Source organism: Bos indicus x Bos taurus, chromosome 6 (genome assembly GCF_003369695.1).
Source record: "Bos indicus x Bos taurus breed Angus x Brahman F1 hybrid chromosome 6, Bos_hybrid_MaternalHap_v2.0, whole genome shotgun sequence".
In the NCBI taxonomy this organism is placed as follows: domain Eukaryota; kingdom Metazoa; phylum Chordata; class Mammalia; order Artiodactyla; family Bovidae; genus Bos; species Bos indicus x Bos taurus.
Genome location: NC_040081.1, coordinates 66792133 through 66808484, shown reverse-complemented (window position 1 = coordinate 66808484; position 16352 = coordinate 66792133). Strand labels below are relative to the sequence as shown.

At 40.4% G+C, this 16352-nt stretch overlaps 1 protein-coding gene across 1 annotated transcript; it reads left to right on the top strand.

Moving 5' to 3' along the window:
• Positions 1 to 238: 238 nt before the first annotated feature.
• On the top strand, positions 239 to 16067 carry CNGA1 (cyclic nucleotide gated channel alpha 1). Its single transcript, XM_027545302.1, has 8 exons — positions 239 to 345; positions 1811 to 1930; positions 2868 to 2930; positions 10290 to 10331; positions 10383 to 10529; positions 11733 to 11840; positions 12621 to 12727; positions 14238 to 16067. Exons 1-8 carry the CDS (start codon positions 239 to 241, stop codon positions 15650 to 15652), a joined length of 2109 nt encoding a protein of 702 aa, XP_027401103.1. The 3' UTR covers positions 15653 to 16067.
• Positions 16068 to 16352: the final 285 nt, after the last annotated feature.

Below are 16352 nucleotides of genomic sequence, written 5' to 3'. Positions count from 1 at the left end.
AAAAGTTCTACACTTCTGGTACATTCTTGAATTTTAAAAAAATACACAAAAACCTATCTAGTGGTAATTTAAGTATTAGACCATTACTATATTAAAAATAATTTCTACCTGTAACTAGAAATAAGATTGTTAATACAGCCTCAGAAGAATGATAGAGTGAAACTTCGGATTATATCTGTAAGTATATAAAAAGTCTTCCTGCTAACAAAACTTTTTCCTCCCAGATATTAAACTAACCATGAAGAAAGTGATTATCAATACATGGCGCTCTTTTGTAAATATTCCCAATGTGGTTGGACCAGATGTTGAAAAGGAAATAACAAGGATGGAAAATGGAGCATGCAGGTAAATGCACACTTTCTTCTATGTATTTTTAATACCAGCCACCATTCTTAAATTTGAACGGGCTTAACTGCAGTTTAAGTTTTAATTTCAAACCTTGAACTTCATAATTTATTTAATTTAGTGAATTTGCTTCTACTTTGTGACAGCTTCCGTTCAGTTCAGTCACTCAGTTGTGTCTGACTCTTCGCGACCCCGTGAATCGCAGCACGCCAGGCCTCCCTGTCTATTACCAAGTCCCGAAGTTCACTCAGACTCATGTCCATTGAGTCAGTGATGCCATCCAGCCATCTCATCCTCTGTCGTCCCCTTCTCCTCCTGCCCCCAATCCCTCCCAGCATCAGAGTCTTTTCCAGTGAGTCGACTCTTTGCACGAGGTGGCCAAAGTACTGGAGTTTCAGCTTTAGCGTCACTTGTCTAACAAATGAACATAGATATTATTGTGGGCATTCTTTAGAAGCACCTTTGCCAAATATTTCCTTTGTCACTGGCAGGACCTTTCCTCATGAAACATTTCACATCTAAAGGGACAACAGTGCCATGGAGAAATGTGGGGAAAAAGAATAGTGTGAAATGCTAATGTGTTTTAAGAGTATGATTTAAAGTGGTCACCCTATAAATGAAGCAAACATGTATAAATAAGTTGAATTTATTTTTGGTGAATTGAAATGTTATTACAAGTTAATTAAAAAACCTGTATTATTTGACCTGAAGTATAGGTATCAAAGGCTACCCTGGTGGCTCAGAGTGTAAAGAATCCGCCTGCAATGTGGGAGACCTGGGTTCGATCCTGGGTTGGGAAGATCCCCTGGAGGAGGGCATGGCAATCCGTTCCAGTGTTCTTGCCTGGAGAATCCTCATGGACAGAGGTGCCTGGCACACTACAGTCCATGGGGTCCCAAAGATTTGGACACGACTGAGCGACTAAACACATAGATATAAAGGGGGCTTCCCTGGTAGCTTAGCTGGTAAAGAATCCACCTGCAATTCAGGAGACCCTGGTAGGTTCCTGGGTCGGAAGATCCCCTGGAGAAGGGATAGGCTGCCCACTCCAGTATCTTGCCTGGAAAATCCCCATGGACAGAGGAGCCTGGTGGGCTACAGTCCATGGCATAGCAAAGAGTCAGACACAACTGAGCGACTGAGCATACATGCACACATAGATATCATACTTTCTGACAAATACTAACATTATCGTCATCAATTCATCAAACAATACAAATATGAGCATCCTAGAGAGTAATTTCTTAATTACACGCATTGTGCTGGATTGTGCATATACTCTAATTCTGTTCTTCTTGAGAGTAAATTGCTACTTCTGCACAGTTCGCATTTCAGTCTTATTACACATTGTTGTCTGTGTTTGTTTGAGAGAGAAGGAGAAGAGATCCCCCAGTGAGAAATGTTGTTCCCCTATAATGGTTCAAAACGTTGATCTAATTCATCTTTGCCGCCTTTTGGACCGTAGCTCCTTTTCTGATGATGATGACGACAGTGCCTCTATGTTTGAAGAATCAGAGAGTGAGAACCCCCACGCAAGGGATTCCTTTAGAAGTAATACACACGGAAGTGGACAACCATCACAGAGGTGAGCAATGTGATCGGTCCCTCCACACTTGTTTTTAAACTATTATTTAGATGAAAGAAAGGCACTATTCTTCCACTTGGTGGGCTTGGTAACCTTGATAAGCTTGGCAAACCTTCCTGCTGCCCAGCTACTCTGAAGTACATTCTGTTCCTTACTTTTTTCTTCTCTTGGGAAACTGCCATTGCTTGATGATGATTCATGTTTATGGGGCTCCAAGTCATAAACACACTTTCCAATCAGTTTCCCTGAGACCTGTGTCTATCCCTTAGGAAATCTCATGCCTGAGTCCTCTCTGATTTCCTCCTCTTCTCTGATGCTTCTTCCAAGCAGTTGTATGTGAGAGGGATTAGCTGTCATTCTCTAAAATGCTCTGTCCCCTTCAACCCTACTTTCAGGGAAGGCAAGCACTAGGGTGAGTATCGAGAAGAGAAAAGCTAACAAATCCACCTCAAACTGTTGACTTTGAGAGTGTAAAAGAAGTGTAGTATTGGTGTGGATGAGGGGTTCCCATTCTATCACGATTATTCATGTTTTCTTTGGCTTTATCCCTCTCTTTTCCCCCTCTCCTCTTTCTTTCCCCACTGACCACCTTCACCTTTCCTATTGTTTTCATTTCTTTTGTCTTCCATGACAGTCTAAGACTTAGATTTCTTGCTGAGAGTTGGTAGCATCCAACTTGGCTTACTCAGGTTGTAAGAATGCTAATGTGATCCATTGTAAGCACTGATGAATAGACATTTACCGATCGCTTTGATTCACGGCACTAACATTCAGCAACTCACACTTCATGGAAGCTCTCTATTTTCAAAAATTGCCTAGGCACTGGTTAGTAATGGGTAGAAACTGGAAAGCATTTGTTCTTTAAGACTGTTTGCTTGCCATGGACATTGTATCTATGGTAACTACTAAGACTTTACTGTACTTTTTCATTTCCCAGGGAGCAATACCTGCCTGGAGCCATTGCACTTTTTAATGTTAACAACAGCAGCAATAAGGAGCAGTAAGTATATCGGCAATAGAAAGCCAAACTTTTGTTTTTAAAGAAAACCAGAAAAAGGCATAAATACGTCTGAATGTGTTAGACTCCAAATATTTAATTGGCAAACTCTATCTAATGCAATTCCAATCCCAAAGAAAGGCAATGCCAAAGAATGCTCAAACTACTGCACAATTGCACTCATCTCACACCCTAGTAAAGTAATGCTCAAAATTCTCCAAGCCAGGCTTCAGCAATATGTGAACCGTGAACTTCCTGATGTTCAAGCTGGTTTTAGAAAAGGCAGAGGAACCAGAGATCAAATTGCCAACATCCGCTGGATCGTGGAAAAAGCAAGAGAGTTCCAGAAAAACATCTATTTCTGCTTTCTTGACTATGCCAAAGCCTTTGACTGTGTGGATCACAATAAACTGTGGAAAATTCTTCAAGAGATGGGAATACCAGACCACCTGATCTGCCTCTTGAGAAATTTGTATGCAGGTCAGGAAGCAACAGTTAGAACTGGACATGGAACAACAGACTGGTTCCAAATAGGAAAAGGAGTTCGTCAAGGTTGTATATTGTCACCCTGTTTATTTAACTTATATGCAGAGTACATCATGAGAAATGCTGGACTGGAAGAAACACAAACTGGAATCAAGATTGCCGGGAGAAATATCAATAACCTCAGATATGCAGATGACACCACCCTTATGGCAGAAAGTGAAGAGGAACTAAAAAGCCTCTTGATGAAAGTGCAAGTGGAGAGTGAAAAAGTTGGCTTAAAGCTCAACATTCAGAAAATGAAGATCGTGGCATCCGGTCCCATCACTTCATGGGAAATAGATGGAGAAACAGTGGAAACAGTGTCAGACCTTATTTTTCTGGGCTCCAAAATTACTACAGATGGTGACTGCAGCCATGAAATTAAAAGACGCTTCCTCCTTGGAAGGAAAGTTATGACCAACCTAGATAGCATATTCAAAAGCAGAGACATTACTTTGCCAACAAAGGTCCATCTAGTCAAGGCTATGGTTTTTCCTGTGGTCATGTATGGATGTGAGAGTTGGACTGTGAAGGAGGCTGAGCGCTGAAGAATTGATGCTTTTGAACTGTGGTGTTGGAGAAGACTCTTGAGAGTCCCTTGGACTGGAAGGAGATCCAACCAGTCCATTCTGAAGGAGATCAGCCCTGGAATTTCTTTGGAAGGAATGACGCTAAAGCTGAAACTCCAGTACTTTGGCCACCTCATGTGAAGCGTTGACTCATTGGAAAAGACTCTGATGCTGGGAGGGATTGGGGGCAGGAGGAGAAGGGGACGACAGAGGATGAGATGGCTGGATGGCATCACTGACTCGATGGACGTGAGTCTGGGTGAACTCTGGGAGTTGGTGATGGACAGGGAGGCCTGGCGTGCTGCGATTCATGGGGTGGCAAAGAGTCGGACACGACTGATCGACTGATCTGATCTGATCTGATCTGATCTAATGCAATTGCAAAGATATTCTTTTGTTTTGTCATTTGGTTATTTCCTTCTGAAAAATTGACCTAGCCATGTTAAAAGTAGTATGTGTTTATTTGAATACATGTAGGAAACCCTTGTCTACAGCATATGTGCAATTGCACTTCCATGTGGTTAGGGTTAGGGTGGCTGACCAAATAAATGAAACGTTATTAATCATTTTCATTCTGAGTCAATATGTCTTAGGTCAAGTTTCCCAGGAGACAGTCTCTGGGATGGAGGCTTGTATGTGGAGGTTTACTGGGAGTGCTTTCAGAAATGACACCTAGAAGGGAGTTAAGGCAGTAGGACTGGGTAGAGAGAGAAGCACAGCATCCATAATATACATTGATTCAGGTCAGAATTATTTGATACCCTTTCCATGGTGTAATTAACTTGACACCAAGTGACCGCTTTCTTCAAGTAATGGTGCTGTTTTAGAGTCATAGCATTAGTCTTTGTAACTGGAAGGTTAGACAGCATTAGCAGCAGTTAAATCACCTGGGTGAATGGGACCTCTGTGCTGGGCCCATACATCATCTCCATCTCTATCACCATGGTTGCTCCATTCATGTCCATGTGTGTCAGCATCATTAAAGATGCAAGTGACAGAGGGTAGCTTTATCAGCAGGCAGGTTTTTTTCTCCTTGCTTGTTTTTATTTTCCTTTTCCATGGCACCTGATATTTGATGGGCATTAACATGGGATACAGAGATTTTAAAACTTTGTGCCCATGCTCCTGAGGTCCATCTAGTCTGCCTGTTCTCCAGAATTATTTTTGCTGATCTTTCAGTATCTTTTCATCAGGTCCCTGACCAACCAGCCAATGCATTGTGACTGTCCATGAATCCTTGTACATTCTTAATTTGAGCCATTTCTTTTTTCCCACAAAGTGGATGACTATGCAGTGTTTGACACTGTCCCATTGGTAAGATTAACCTCACTGTCTTTTAAGGCCACCTCTCTGTAGTGCTTTTCTGTAGACAACAGCTCATTTTGGCTTAATCCAAAGTGTCAAACTGACTCATCATAGATTATGCTCTATCAGCTGCTCATACAAAGCCAATATATGGCCATGATAGGGCAGGAGGAGTAGCTTTGAGACAGCAGTGGTAGATGATATGGGGAGAAGGTGCTGAGCCACCTGCTCAATCCCAAATATACCACTTTATCATATGATAGACTGCAATACAACTTTAGGACTTATTAGTTCTGACAAGATCCAGCTCATGGTCAGCGGTCATTGTCTATCCTATGGTTAGATAATCCTCCTTAAGGTCCCAGTTAACTTGATGTCATTGATACAGATATCGTGGACCAATGTGATAATCTGAGGAATGTCCAGATGGCCCAGGTCCCTCGAGATTATGTCATGATAGTAGGTGGGAGAGTTAACATAGCCCTGGAAAATACTGCAGATGACATACTGTTGTCCATCCCTTGCGGATATGGACTGTTTATGACCTTCTTCCCTGAGAGTGATTAAATATAGCGCATTCTCCCCGAATATAACACTGACCCAGAATCTTAGGGATCTGGTATAGATTGGGTGAGTGCATTGTTTTTCACATTCACCAGAGTGGCTGCAATGGGAGCTACTATTTGGTTGATTTTGCAGTAGTCTGCTGCTGTCCAGTAGGATCCATCTGGTTGTAGTAGGGGTCAGACATTGGATTAAATGAGGATGTGATGGGGAAACACCACCCCTGCATGCATTAGGTCTTTAAGGATTGATTTCCTTTCCTGTCCAGGATGCAATATTGTTTGTTTGTTTTTTGCCAGAAGGTAGGAAACAGCTTTATGGCTTCCACTTGGTCCTCCTCACTACGTTAGCTCATATTCCACAAGCCAAGAAACTTGTGGAGATGTTGTTGTTGTTGTTCAGTTGCTCAGTCATGTCTGACTCTTTGTGACCCCATAGACTGCAGCACGCCAGGCTTTCCTGCCATTCACCATCTCCCAGAGTTTGCCCAAACTCATGTCCATTGAGTCAATGATGCCATCCAACCATCTCATCCTCTACTGGAGAAAGTATAAACACATGACACCTACTATGACAAGTATATTCAATAATAATTTCCCCAGTCTTTCCCATAAAGAGAATCAATGGATTTCAAAGGAGGAGAAGGGGACCACAGAGGATAAAATGGTTGGATGGCATCACTGACTTGATGGACATGAGTTTGAGCAAGTTCTGGGAGTTGGTGATGGACAGGGAAGTCTGGCATGCTGCAGTCCATGGGATTGCAAAGAGCTGGACTTGACTGAGTGATTGAACTGAACTGAACTGGAGAAATGACCACAAGCCGGCATCTTCAGACCCAATGGAGGCCCCACAAATTACTACCAAACCACCATGTGTCCCCCATTTTAATGGAAGGGGGCATGATAATGCTTTAGTTCCTGGGTCTCAATAACAAAACTTGGGTCCTCTGCCAAGTGGTCTTTAATGTATCTAGGCATTCTTTTTATCCCCCAGGGTGCGTGTCTGCATGCTAAGTCACTTCAGTCGTGTCCGACTCTGCAACACTGTAGCCCACCAGGCTCCTCTGTCTATGGTGATTCTCCAGGCAAGAATACTGGAGTAGGTTACCATGCTTTCCACCAGGGGATCTTCCTGACCCAGGGATCCAACCTGTGTCTCCTCTGACTCCTGCAGTGCAGGTGGATTCTTGACTGCTAAGCCATCGGGGAAGCCCCACTAGGGTACAGTTACCTAAGTAAATGACCATTGATTGTCTTTAAGCGAAAGACTGGGGAAATCATTACTGAATATACTTGTCATTGCTGTTGTAGTCCTTCTTCATGGGAGCTTGGCTTTTCCTCCATTCAGGGGTTTCATTTTTGAAAGCTTACTCAGGTTTAGAAACTGTTCAAGGGGTTGTGACTTTTTATTGGTGTAACTTGCCCTCAACCTGCTGATCATCCATTCCTGGTTTTTTTTTGTTGTTGTTGTAAATGTTAAACAGTACCCTAACAAGTCAATGGGATGCCCACCTATCTAGGAACGCAGTAGACTATTAACCCCTTCTATAGCTTTCTGTGGGTTAAGGCCCTGGCTACTGTGTGCTGCCGCTGCTGCTGCTAAGTCTCTTCAGTCGTGTCCGACTCTGTGCCACCCCATAGACGGCAGCCCACCAGGCTCCCCCGTCCCTGGGATTCTCCAGGCAAGAACACTGGAGTGGGTTGCCATTTCCTTCTCCAATGCATGAAAGGGAAAAGTGAAAGTGAAGTCACTCGGTCGTGTCCGACTCTTCTCGACCCCATAGACTGCAGCCCACCAGGGACCTCTGTCTATGGGATTTTCCAGGCAAGAGTACCAGAGTGGGGTGCCGTTGCCTTCTCCGGCTACTATGTGTACTTAACTGCTAATTACAACAATCAGGCCCACTTCTTTTCTGATGGGTAAGCACTGCCGCTGATCTCCATGATTCTAGATCCTGCCATCCCTGAGAGCAATAGGGACCTGGTTCTATACCCAGGTCAGTGTCTCTCACTGCTCCCTGAAGTAAACAGAGGACAATACCACTGAGCTGCTCAGTGATGCTGGTGCCCCTCTCACCAGCACAGTCCCTATCATTTTTGTATCCTCTCAGCCCTCTTAGGGAACACAATCAGTTGGTGGGCTAGTTTGCTTACTTAGTGTATTCATTTTAGCATGCCGCTTCTCTGAATCTTTCTGATACCTTCTTCCACCATCTGCCATGACATTTTGTAATTTTTATGTCACTTGGTGTGAGCCATCACCTTTTCTAAACTTTTTTTTAAATTTTATTTTATTTTTAAACTTTACAATATTGTATTGGTTTTGCCAAATATTGAAATGAATCTGCCACAGGTATACATGTGTTCCCCATCCTGAACCCTCCTCCCTCCTCCCTCCCCATACCATCCCTCTGGGCCGTCCCAGTGCACCAGCCCCAAGCATCCGGTATCGTGCATCGAACCTGGACTGGCGACTCGTTCCATATATGATATTATACATATTTCAATGCCATTCTCCCAAATCATCCCACCCTCTCCCTCTCCCACAGAGTCCAAAAGACTGTTCTATACATCAGTGTCTCTTTTGCTGTCTCGTATACAGGGTTATTGTTACCATCTTTCTAAATTTCATATATATGCCTTAGTATACTGTATTGGTGTTTTTCTTTCTGGCTTACTTCACTCTTTATAATAGGCTCCAGTTTCATCCACCTCGTTAGAACTGATTCAAATGTATTCTTTTTAATGGCTGAGTAATACTCCATTGTGTATATGTACCACAGCTTTCTTATCCATTCATCTGATGATGGACATCTAGGTTGCTTCCATGTCCTGGCTATTATAAACAGTGCTGCGATGAACACTGGGGTACACATGTCTCTTTCCTTTCTGGTTTCCTCAGTGTGTATGCCCAGCAGTGGGATTGCTGGATCATAAGGCAGTTCTATTTCCAGTTTTTTAAGGAATCTCCACACTGTTCTCCATAGTGGCTATACTAGTTTGCATTCCCACCAACAGTGTAAGAGGATTCCCTTTTCTCCACACCCTCTCCAGCATTTATTGCTTGTAGACTTTTGGATCGCAGCCATTCTGACTGGTGTGAAATGGTACCTCATAGTGGTTTTGATTTGCATTTCTCTGATAATGAGTGATGTTGAGCATCTTTTCATGTGTTTGTTAGCCATCTGTATGTCTTCTTTGGAGAAATGTCTATTTAGTTCTTTGGCCCATTTTTTGATTTGGTCATTTATTTTTCTGGAATTGAGCTGTAGGAGTTGCTTGTATATTTTTGACCTTTTCTAAACTTTTAAATGCCATCCAAGAAGGTGCCAGCACCATCTCCCAGGGTCTGTGTGAGGATGTGAAATCCTGTATCATAGGAATGTACTCCTATAGCTGTAAATTCCTCCTTATCTGACTTTATATTCTGTTCCTGTTAGGTGCCAAGCCCCGGCTCCTTGTCAGTTTTATCTCCTGTTTCTCCTTGGTAGCAGTTTTCTACTTCTGCTGGGCCATTCCTACCCAGATGAAGTTCATTTGTATATTTGCACCTGAAAGTTTCCCTCCCTTTAGGATTCTTCCTCTTCTTCTCAGCCTCTACAACTCTTACCTATACCTGGATGCCTAGTTTATTCCTACTTCTCTTTAACAGCATTCTCTGACTATCCCAGTAGTAATGAGATGCTTGTTCATTCAACTCTGAATATTATATTTTCCCAAGACATCTGAGCCAACAGTGACAGCCTACTATTACTTTTGCTCTGTCTGACTCCAGAATCCATTCTTCTGCTGACAGAGAAAGCCAACTGCAGAAAGAGGCCTCTAATCACATACTCTCCACTCAAGAAGAAACAGTACATAGAAGATGATCTCAAATCCAGTGAATGATTCTAAGAACTGGAATTCTAATTCTGTTACCACAGAACTTTTTGACTGCTCATAAAACATTGCTTCAGCCAGGATTACCCCTCTAGAGAAATGTCATGACATTTTCTGGAAATTCTCAAAGTTCTTATTCAAGCATAAATCTAAGTGACATCAAGAAGCTGAAAGTTTAAGTAATCATTTTTTGGATATGTATTGAGACTTTGAAAGTGCACTCTTACATCTGTTATTTTGTAAATTTCCCTCCCTGGGTTTATGCCTTTATCCACCTCCATTTCCTCCAAATTTCTACATGCACTAATTCCTGGGAATTTTTATTTGCTTCTTATCTGGGTATGTGTCTATTTTTGGTTGAACACTCCATTAAGAGATCAGATTTCTGGTCTCTGAACATGGGGGTGTGTCCTTGAACACAAAGCTCAGAATTCTTGCCCAATGAAGAGAAAAGTGAATAAGAATGGAAGTCGGAATGTGATTTGTTTATGTGACGCAGATGCTGTTTTTTCCTATAGAGAACCAAAGGAAAAGACGAAAAAGAAAAAAGAAAAGAAGAGGTAAGTGAGACTTTGCCTTGAATGACCCCAAATTTTTCTGCCCATAATATTTTTGTATTTTACCAACTATATTGCTCACTTTTTCAGCAAGCCAGATGATAAAAATGAAAATAAAAAGGACCCAGAAAAGAAAAAGAAGAAAGAAAAGGACAAAGACAAGAAAAAGAAAGAGGAGAAAGGCAAAGATAAGAAAGAGGAGTAAGTATTTTTAATGGCATTGAGATTAGAAGTAAATTTGTGATAGGTTTTGAATGCAGAGATAATTTCCCAGAAATTCACAGGAAAGAGGCCCTGTGTAAAGGCTAAATAAATTGTTGTCAAATGTGAATTAATTTTTTTTCCAATTTCCTTAAAATTAGCAATGGTAGTCTTAATCTCAATTTTCTCATCAAGAACTTTCAGTGTCATAGTTAATTTCCTTCCTCAAGCACTGATGAAGATAAACTTATTATTGGGACATATTTAGGATCCAAAGAAAATTGCATTTCTAGGCTCTTACCATCATTTTTTTATTTGAAGTAAAAATTTAATAATTTCATTAATGTTTTTGAGTCATCTATACTATATGGCAAATAATCTAAAGTAAAGTAGTCTCATTACAAAAGCCATGCTTGAGTTAAAATTTCATAAGAATAAGACTGAGTGATGTTTTCTGAGCTATCTTTTTACTTTATAATTAAAGAAAAACTTGTTCGTTTAACTTACTCAAATAAAACTCTTTATCAGACAATGGTTTAATTATTTGTGCCTGTTAGCACTTTGTTGATGTTGTATATAGGGAAAAATCCTTAAAAATAATAGACTTGATACCAGAAAGTTTTTAAAAATGTCATTTGATGGTATAGTTTCTTCCTTTCTTCTTTCTCTTGTCCTCTACTTCTTCTCAATTCTTCATTCACACTTAAGGACGAGTACTTTTTATTAGATTGTGTTATATTCTTCTCTCCATACAGATGAGAAAGAAGCCATGAGCTCCCCCTCACAATGTGGTCCCTGATTGTTATATTACCTGGTAAGGGGAGTGGCAAAACCATCATTCTCCCACCACCCGTAACCCTCCAAAGGGATCTGTGGAATATCCAGAGTCTGGCATGATCTATGCCGTTGTTCTTTCTCAGTAGCTGGAGTGATAGAAGTGTCCGCAGCATCGCAGTTAAATAAGGGCTTGGATAAAGTCTAAAGTATGGTTTAATGTGAGACTAATAATTTAACTATCCACCCCTCACTAACCGGTTTCTTATGATTAATGCACTATGTCAAACTAGTCTTCCCACTGTGGAGTGAGCTTCTCCAGCTTGTTTTTATATCATTAATTGTGGGTGATGGGTGTAACCATATTTGATATGTGAAATAAAAATCTTGTTTCTTGGTAACCTTCCCTTTATTTCTAATTGCTGGTAGAGAGAAGAAGGAAGTCGTGGTTATTGATCCCTCAGGAAATACGTATTACAACTGGCTGTTCTGCATCACCTTACCTGTTATGTATAACTGGACCATGATTATTGCAAGGTGTCTATATATTTTTATGGATCTCAACCCACTTTTAGTTTCCAATTTCACTGACTTAACAGTTTGGCTTAGAAGTCTTTAGGACACACCTTTCTCCACCACCAGTTTTCTAGATGTTACATCATTCTCTGTGTTTTCCTAAGATCAAGAGTTATTTGGTTTCCAATATCCCTGGAAATCCAGAACTGGGATGGGGGATATGGGCATACTTTTAAACTTTTTAATTGCTCAATCATTTAATTAGAGTTTGGGGAGAAACTTTTTATTTTCTTTGGCCTGCAAGAAAAAGAAAATTGCCAAGACTGGAAAAAGATCAAAGATCTAGGTTTTATAGAGCAAGATGGGTTTCCCAAGTAGTATCTATGGTTCCTTGTCTTTTAGACAGTGAACATCTCAGTCACCTAGGGCAAAGTGTGATTTCCTGAGGCACTTTGGGTGTAAACAGTCAGTATGAACCTGGTTATCAATGTGTATCACCAAAAATTATCAGTATTTTGACATTAGCTTGAGCCATTTATTTTCATTTGATATTTTCACAAAGCTGACTGGTATAATGGAAAGAATGTTGAAATTCAGAAATGTGAAAAAACTAAATCTAACCCTCAGATTTGGGAATAAATTTGGGAAAACCATGGTTGAGTAAATGGATTCTAAGGACCCCTCCTCACCTTAGTGTATTATATTTCTCATCATGATAAAGATTATACAAAGAGGAATTTTATTTAAATTTATTTAAATTGGTCCCCTTTCATTTTATTTATACAAGTTTTTCTTTTACAGAGCATGTTTTGATGAACTTCAGTCTGATTACCTAGAATACTGGCTTGCTTTTGATTACTTATCAGATGTAGTCTATCTTCTTGATATGTTTGTACGAACAAGGACAGGTAAATATGTTTAGTTTTGGATATTTTGCAATTTTGTGCTTTTGTCTCTGTTTAATTTGAAATTTATTAATTCAAGTATTCTTAAAGAAAACAAAGAGTTTTTTGAGAAGAAAAGGCACCACTGAAAGCAAGAGTACCATATACTCAACCACAGGCTGGTGTGTGTTAGTCGCTCAGTTGTGTCTGACTCTTTGCGACCCCGTGGACTGTAGCCTGCCGAGTTCCTCTGTCCATGGACTCCTCCAGGCAAGAATATTGGAGTGGGTTCTCATTGCCTTCTCCAGGGGATCTTTTTGACTCAAGGATTGAACCTGAGTCTTCCACATTGCAGAAGGTTCTTTACCATCTGAGCCACCAGGGAAGCCCAACCCACAGGCTTAGGCTACTCCAACTGATTCAGAAGGACATTACTAGCAACCTTCTGGATATGGATTGATGGCTTTCCTCCATTAGCCTGTTCACTGGGTTCATACCAGGCAAGAGGAACAGAGAGAACAGAAATATTCTGCAGCTCTGTGAGGAAAGGGTAATTGCTACTTAACAGAGGTACCTTGAAGAGACATGGGGGAAAAGGTCATTGTACTTAGCAGAGCTGTCCTAGAAATATTATAAGAAACAGGACATACATCTTTAATTCAACTTTATGGTTCATAGGGAGGCATTATTGACCAATAATCTGGGCAGGATCTGATAGCTTCTTACTGAAGTATTCTTGTTAAATAGGTATAAGCTTATTGTTTCTATACTACTGTCTACATGCAAAGGTAACCTATGTATGCAGAGAATGGCTTTTAAGAATCATTATGTAAAATAGCAACATTCTCTAGTATCAGTGCATTGAAACAATATTTCAGTTCTGTTCTATGCACAGCTCTGGTAACCAAAATAGGAAGAGAAATAAAAATTTTCCCTAGTGAAATATATCAGAGCATTGAAATTCTGGGTTTAATACACAGGGCCCATGGTAGCAGCTTAAGTGAAAGGAAGATCCCAGATGTCTAATTTAGCCTGGGGAAGGTCAAGAAAGAGATATGAAAATGAAGCCTCTAAGGAGATATGCTTCACATTGAAAGGGTAAGGCAAGACTATGCAGGACAGTCAAACAGCAAGGAGGTACCCAAGCTTCAAGGGTGAGGCTGGGATTCTGACAAAAGAGTGGCATGAGGAATTAAACACAGTGCTAGAGCATGCAGAAAACTTTGTATGAACACTGTTTATAAAAAGAATAGCTTAACCTGGACAAGACACTGAGCCTAGAGAAATTTGCATAAATACCTCATATATATACATTGCATATAATCTCTCACTTTTGTACTTATAAAGCTAGATTTTTTATTTCTGCCAAAGAACATTTTCCACAGCCGTATGTTGATCTCATTACATTGCTGAAAGTGTATTTATTGAAATGAGCTCTTGTTTTGAACTCAACAAAGTTGGTTGAAAGTTACTTTAGAAAAATTCACAACGGCATAAAAAGGAAAAACATTTTTTTTTTTTTTTTCTATTTTAGGTTACCTAGAACAAGGACTACTGGTGAAGGAAGAGCGTAAACTCATAGACAAGTATAAATCAACCTTTCAATTTAAACTTGATGTTCTATCAGTGATCCCAACTGATCTGCTGTATATTAAGTTTGGCTGGAATTATCCAGAAATTAGATTAAACAGATTGTTAAGGATCTCTCGAATGTTTGAGTTCTTCCAGAGAACAGAAACACGGACAAACTACCCAAACATCTTCAGGATCTCTAACCTTGTCATGTACATCATCATCATCATCCACTGGAATGCGTGTGTGTACTTCTCTATTTCCAAAGCTATTGGGTTTGGAAATGACACATGGGTCTATCCTGATGTTAATGATCCTGATTTTGGCCGTTTGGCTAGAAAATATGTGTACAGTCTTTACTGGTCTACACTGACTTTGACCACTATTGGCGAAACACCACCTCCTGTGAGGGATTCTGAGTATTTCTTTGTGGTGGCTGATTTCCTCATTGGAGTGTTAATTTTTGCCACCATTGTCGGTAACATAGGTTCTATGATTTCCAACATGAATGCGGCCAGGGCAGAATTTCAAGCAAGAATTGATGCAATCAAGCAATACATGCATTTTCGAAATGTAAGCAAAGATATGGAGAAGCGAGTTATTAAATGGTTTGACTATCTGTGGACCAACAAAAAAACAGTGGATGAGAGAGAAGTCTTGAAGTATCTACCTGATAAACTAAGAGCAGAGATCGCCATCAATGTTCATTTAGACACATTAAAAAAGGTGCGCATTTTTGCAGACTGTGAAGCTGGTCTGTTGGTGGAGTTGGTCTTAAAATTACAACCCCAAGTCTACAGTCCTGGAGATTATATTTGCAAGAAAGGGGACATTGGCCGAGAGATGTACATCATCAAGGAAGGCAAACTCGCCGTGGTGGCTGATGATGGGATCACTCAGTTTGTAGTATTGAGTGATGGCAGCTACTTTGGTGAAATCAGTATCCTTAATATTAAAGGTAGCAAAGCTGGCAATCGAAGAACAGCCAATATTAAAAGCATTGGCTACTCAGATCTATTCTGTCTCTCAAAAGATGACCTCATGGAAGCTCTAACTGAGTACCCAGATGCCAAAGGTATGCTAGAAGAGAAAGGGAAGCAAATCTTGATGAAAGATGGTCTATTGGACATAAACATTGCAAATGCTGGAAGTGATCCTAAAGATCTTGAAGAGAAGGTCACCCGAATGGAGAGCTCAGTAGACCTCCTGCAAACAAGGTTTGCTCGGATCCTGGCTGAGTATGAGTCAATGCAGCAGAAACTGAAGCAGAGGCTAACCAAGGTTGAGAAATTCCTGAAACCACTTATTGACACAGAATTTTCAGCTATCGAAGGATCTGGAACTGAAAGTGGGCCCACAGACTCTACACAGGACTGAAAAGCTGGTTTTTCATAAGGACATTCCTCAGGATCCTTTTGGTGATGTGATGAAGGTACCTGTAAGCCAGGAGACAAGGATGACTCAGCTGGGAATTTTTCCATAGGGAAAATGTGCTTTGGTACAGGGCACAAAGCCATACATTTGCTTGTGAGGTACTGTAGCTAAAGAATCATCACACTTAGAATTTTTCACAATGGATAACCTGCAAAGAACCAATTAACTTGTCAGCATCTCTTATCTTCTAATTTTTTCACATATGGTCCTTTTATGTAACACTCTTTATAAAAGTAAACAAGCATCTCTCACTTTCAGACAATTTATATTGCTCAGGGGCAACTGAAAATTATCATGTATCTCATGTTCAGGATACTATTTAAAAAGAATTAGAATGCAATAAAGTGAGATAAATCCTAAAGCTATAGCGAATATTATTTATTTGATAATTTGGTCAAGAGTTTAGGACATTTTAGAGCTTCCAGGTCATTTTAAAGACCTTAATCATTTATGCTAGAGCTTGGGAAGAATGGTTGAAAGAAACTTCTTACTGATATAAGCATGACAAATCATATTTATATACGTGTGAATGTATATATGTGCATGTGTGTATATATATGTACATATGCACACACACATACATACACACATGGTGTGTGCATGCTCAGTCATGTCTGACTCTTTGCAGCTGCATGGGCTGAAG

What these genes read in the sequence shown, in the direction of transcription:
- CNGA1 (XM_027545302.1), top strand. Translation starts at nt 239, where the DNA reads ATGAAGAAAGTGATTATCAATACATGGCGCTCTTTTGTAAATATTCCC. An exon ending in AACAGCAGCAATAAGGAGCA is followed by an intron (nt 2,931 to 10,289) that starts GTAAGTATATCG and finishes TTTTTCCTATAG; the next exon opens with AGAACCAAAGGAAAAGACGA. An exon ending in TGGACCATGATTATTGCAAG is followed by an intron (nt 11,841 to 12,620) that starts GTGTCTATATAT and finishes TTTCTTTTACAG; the next exon opens with AGCATGTTTTGATGAACTTC.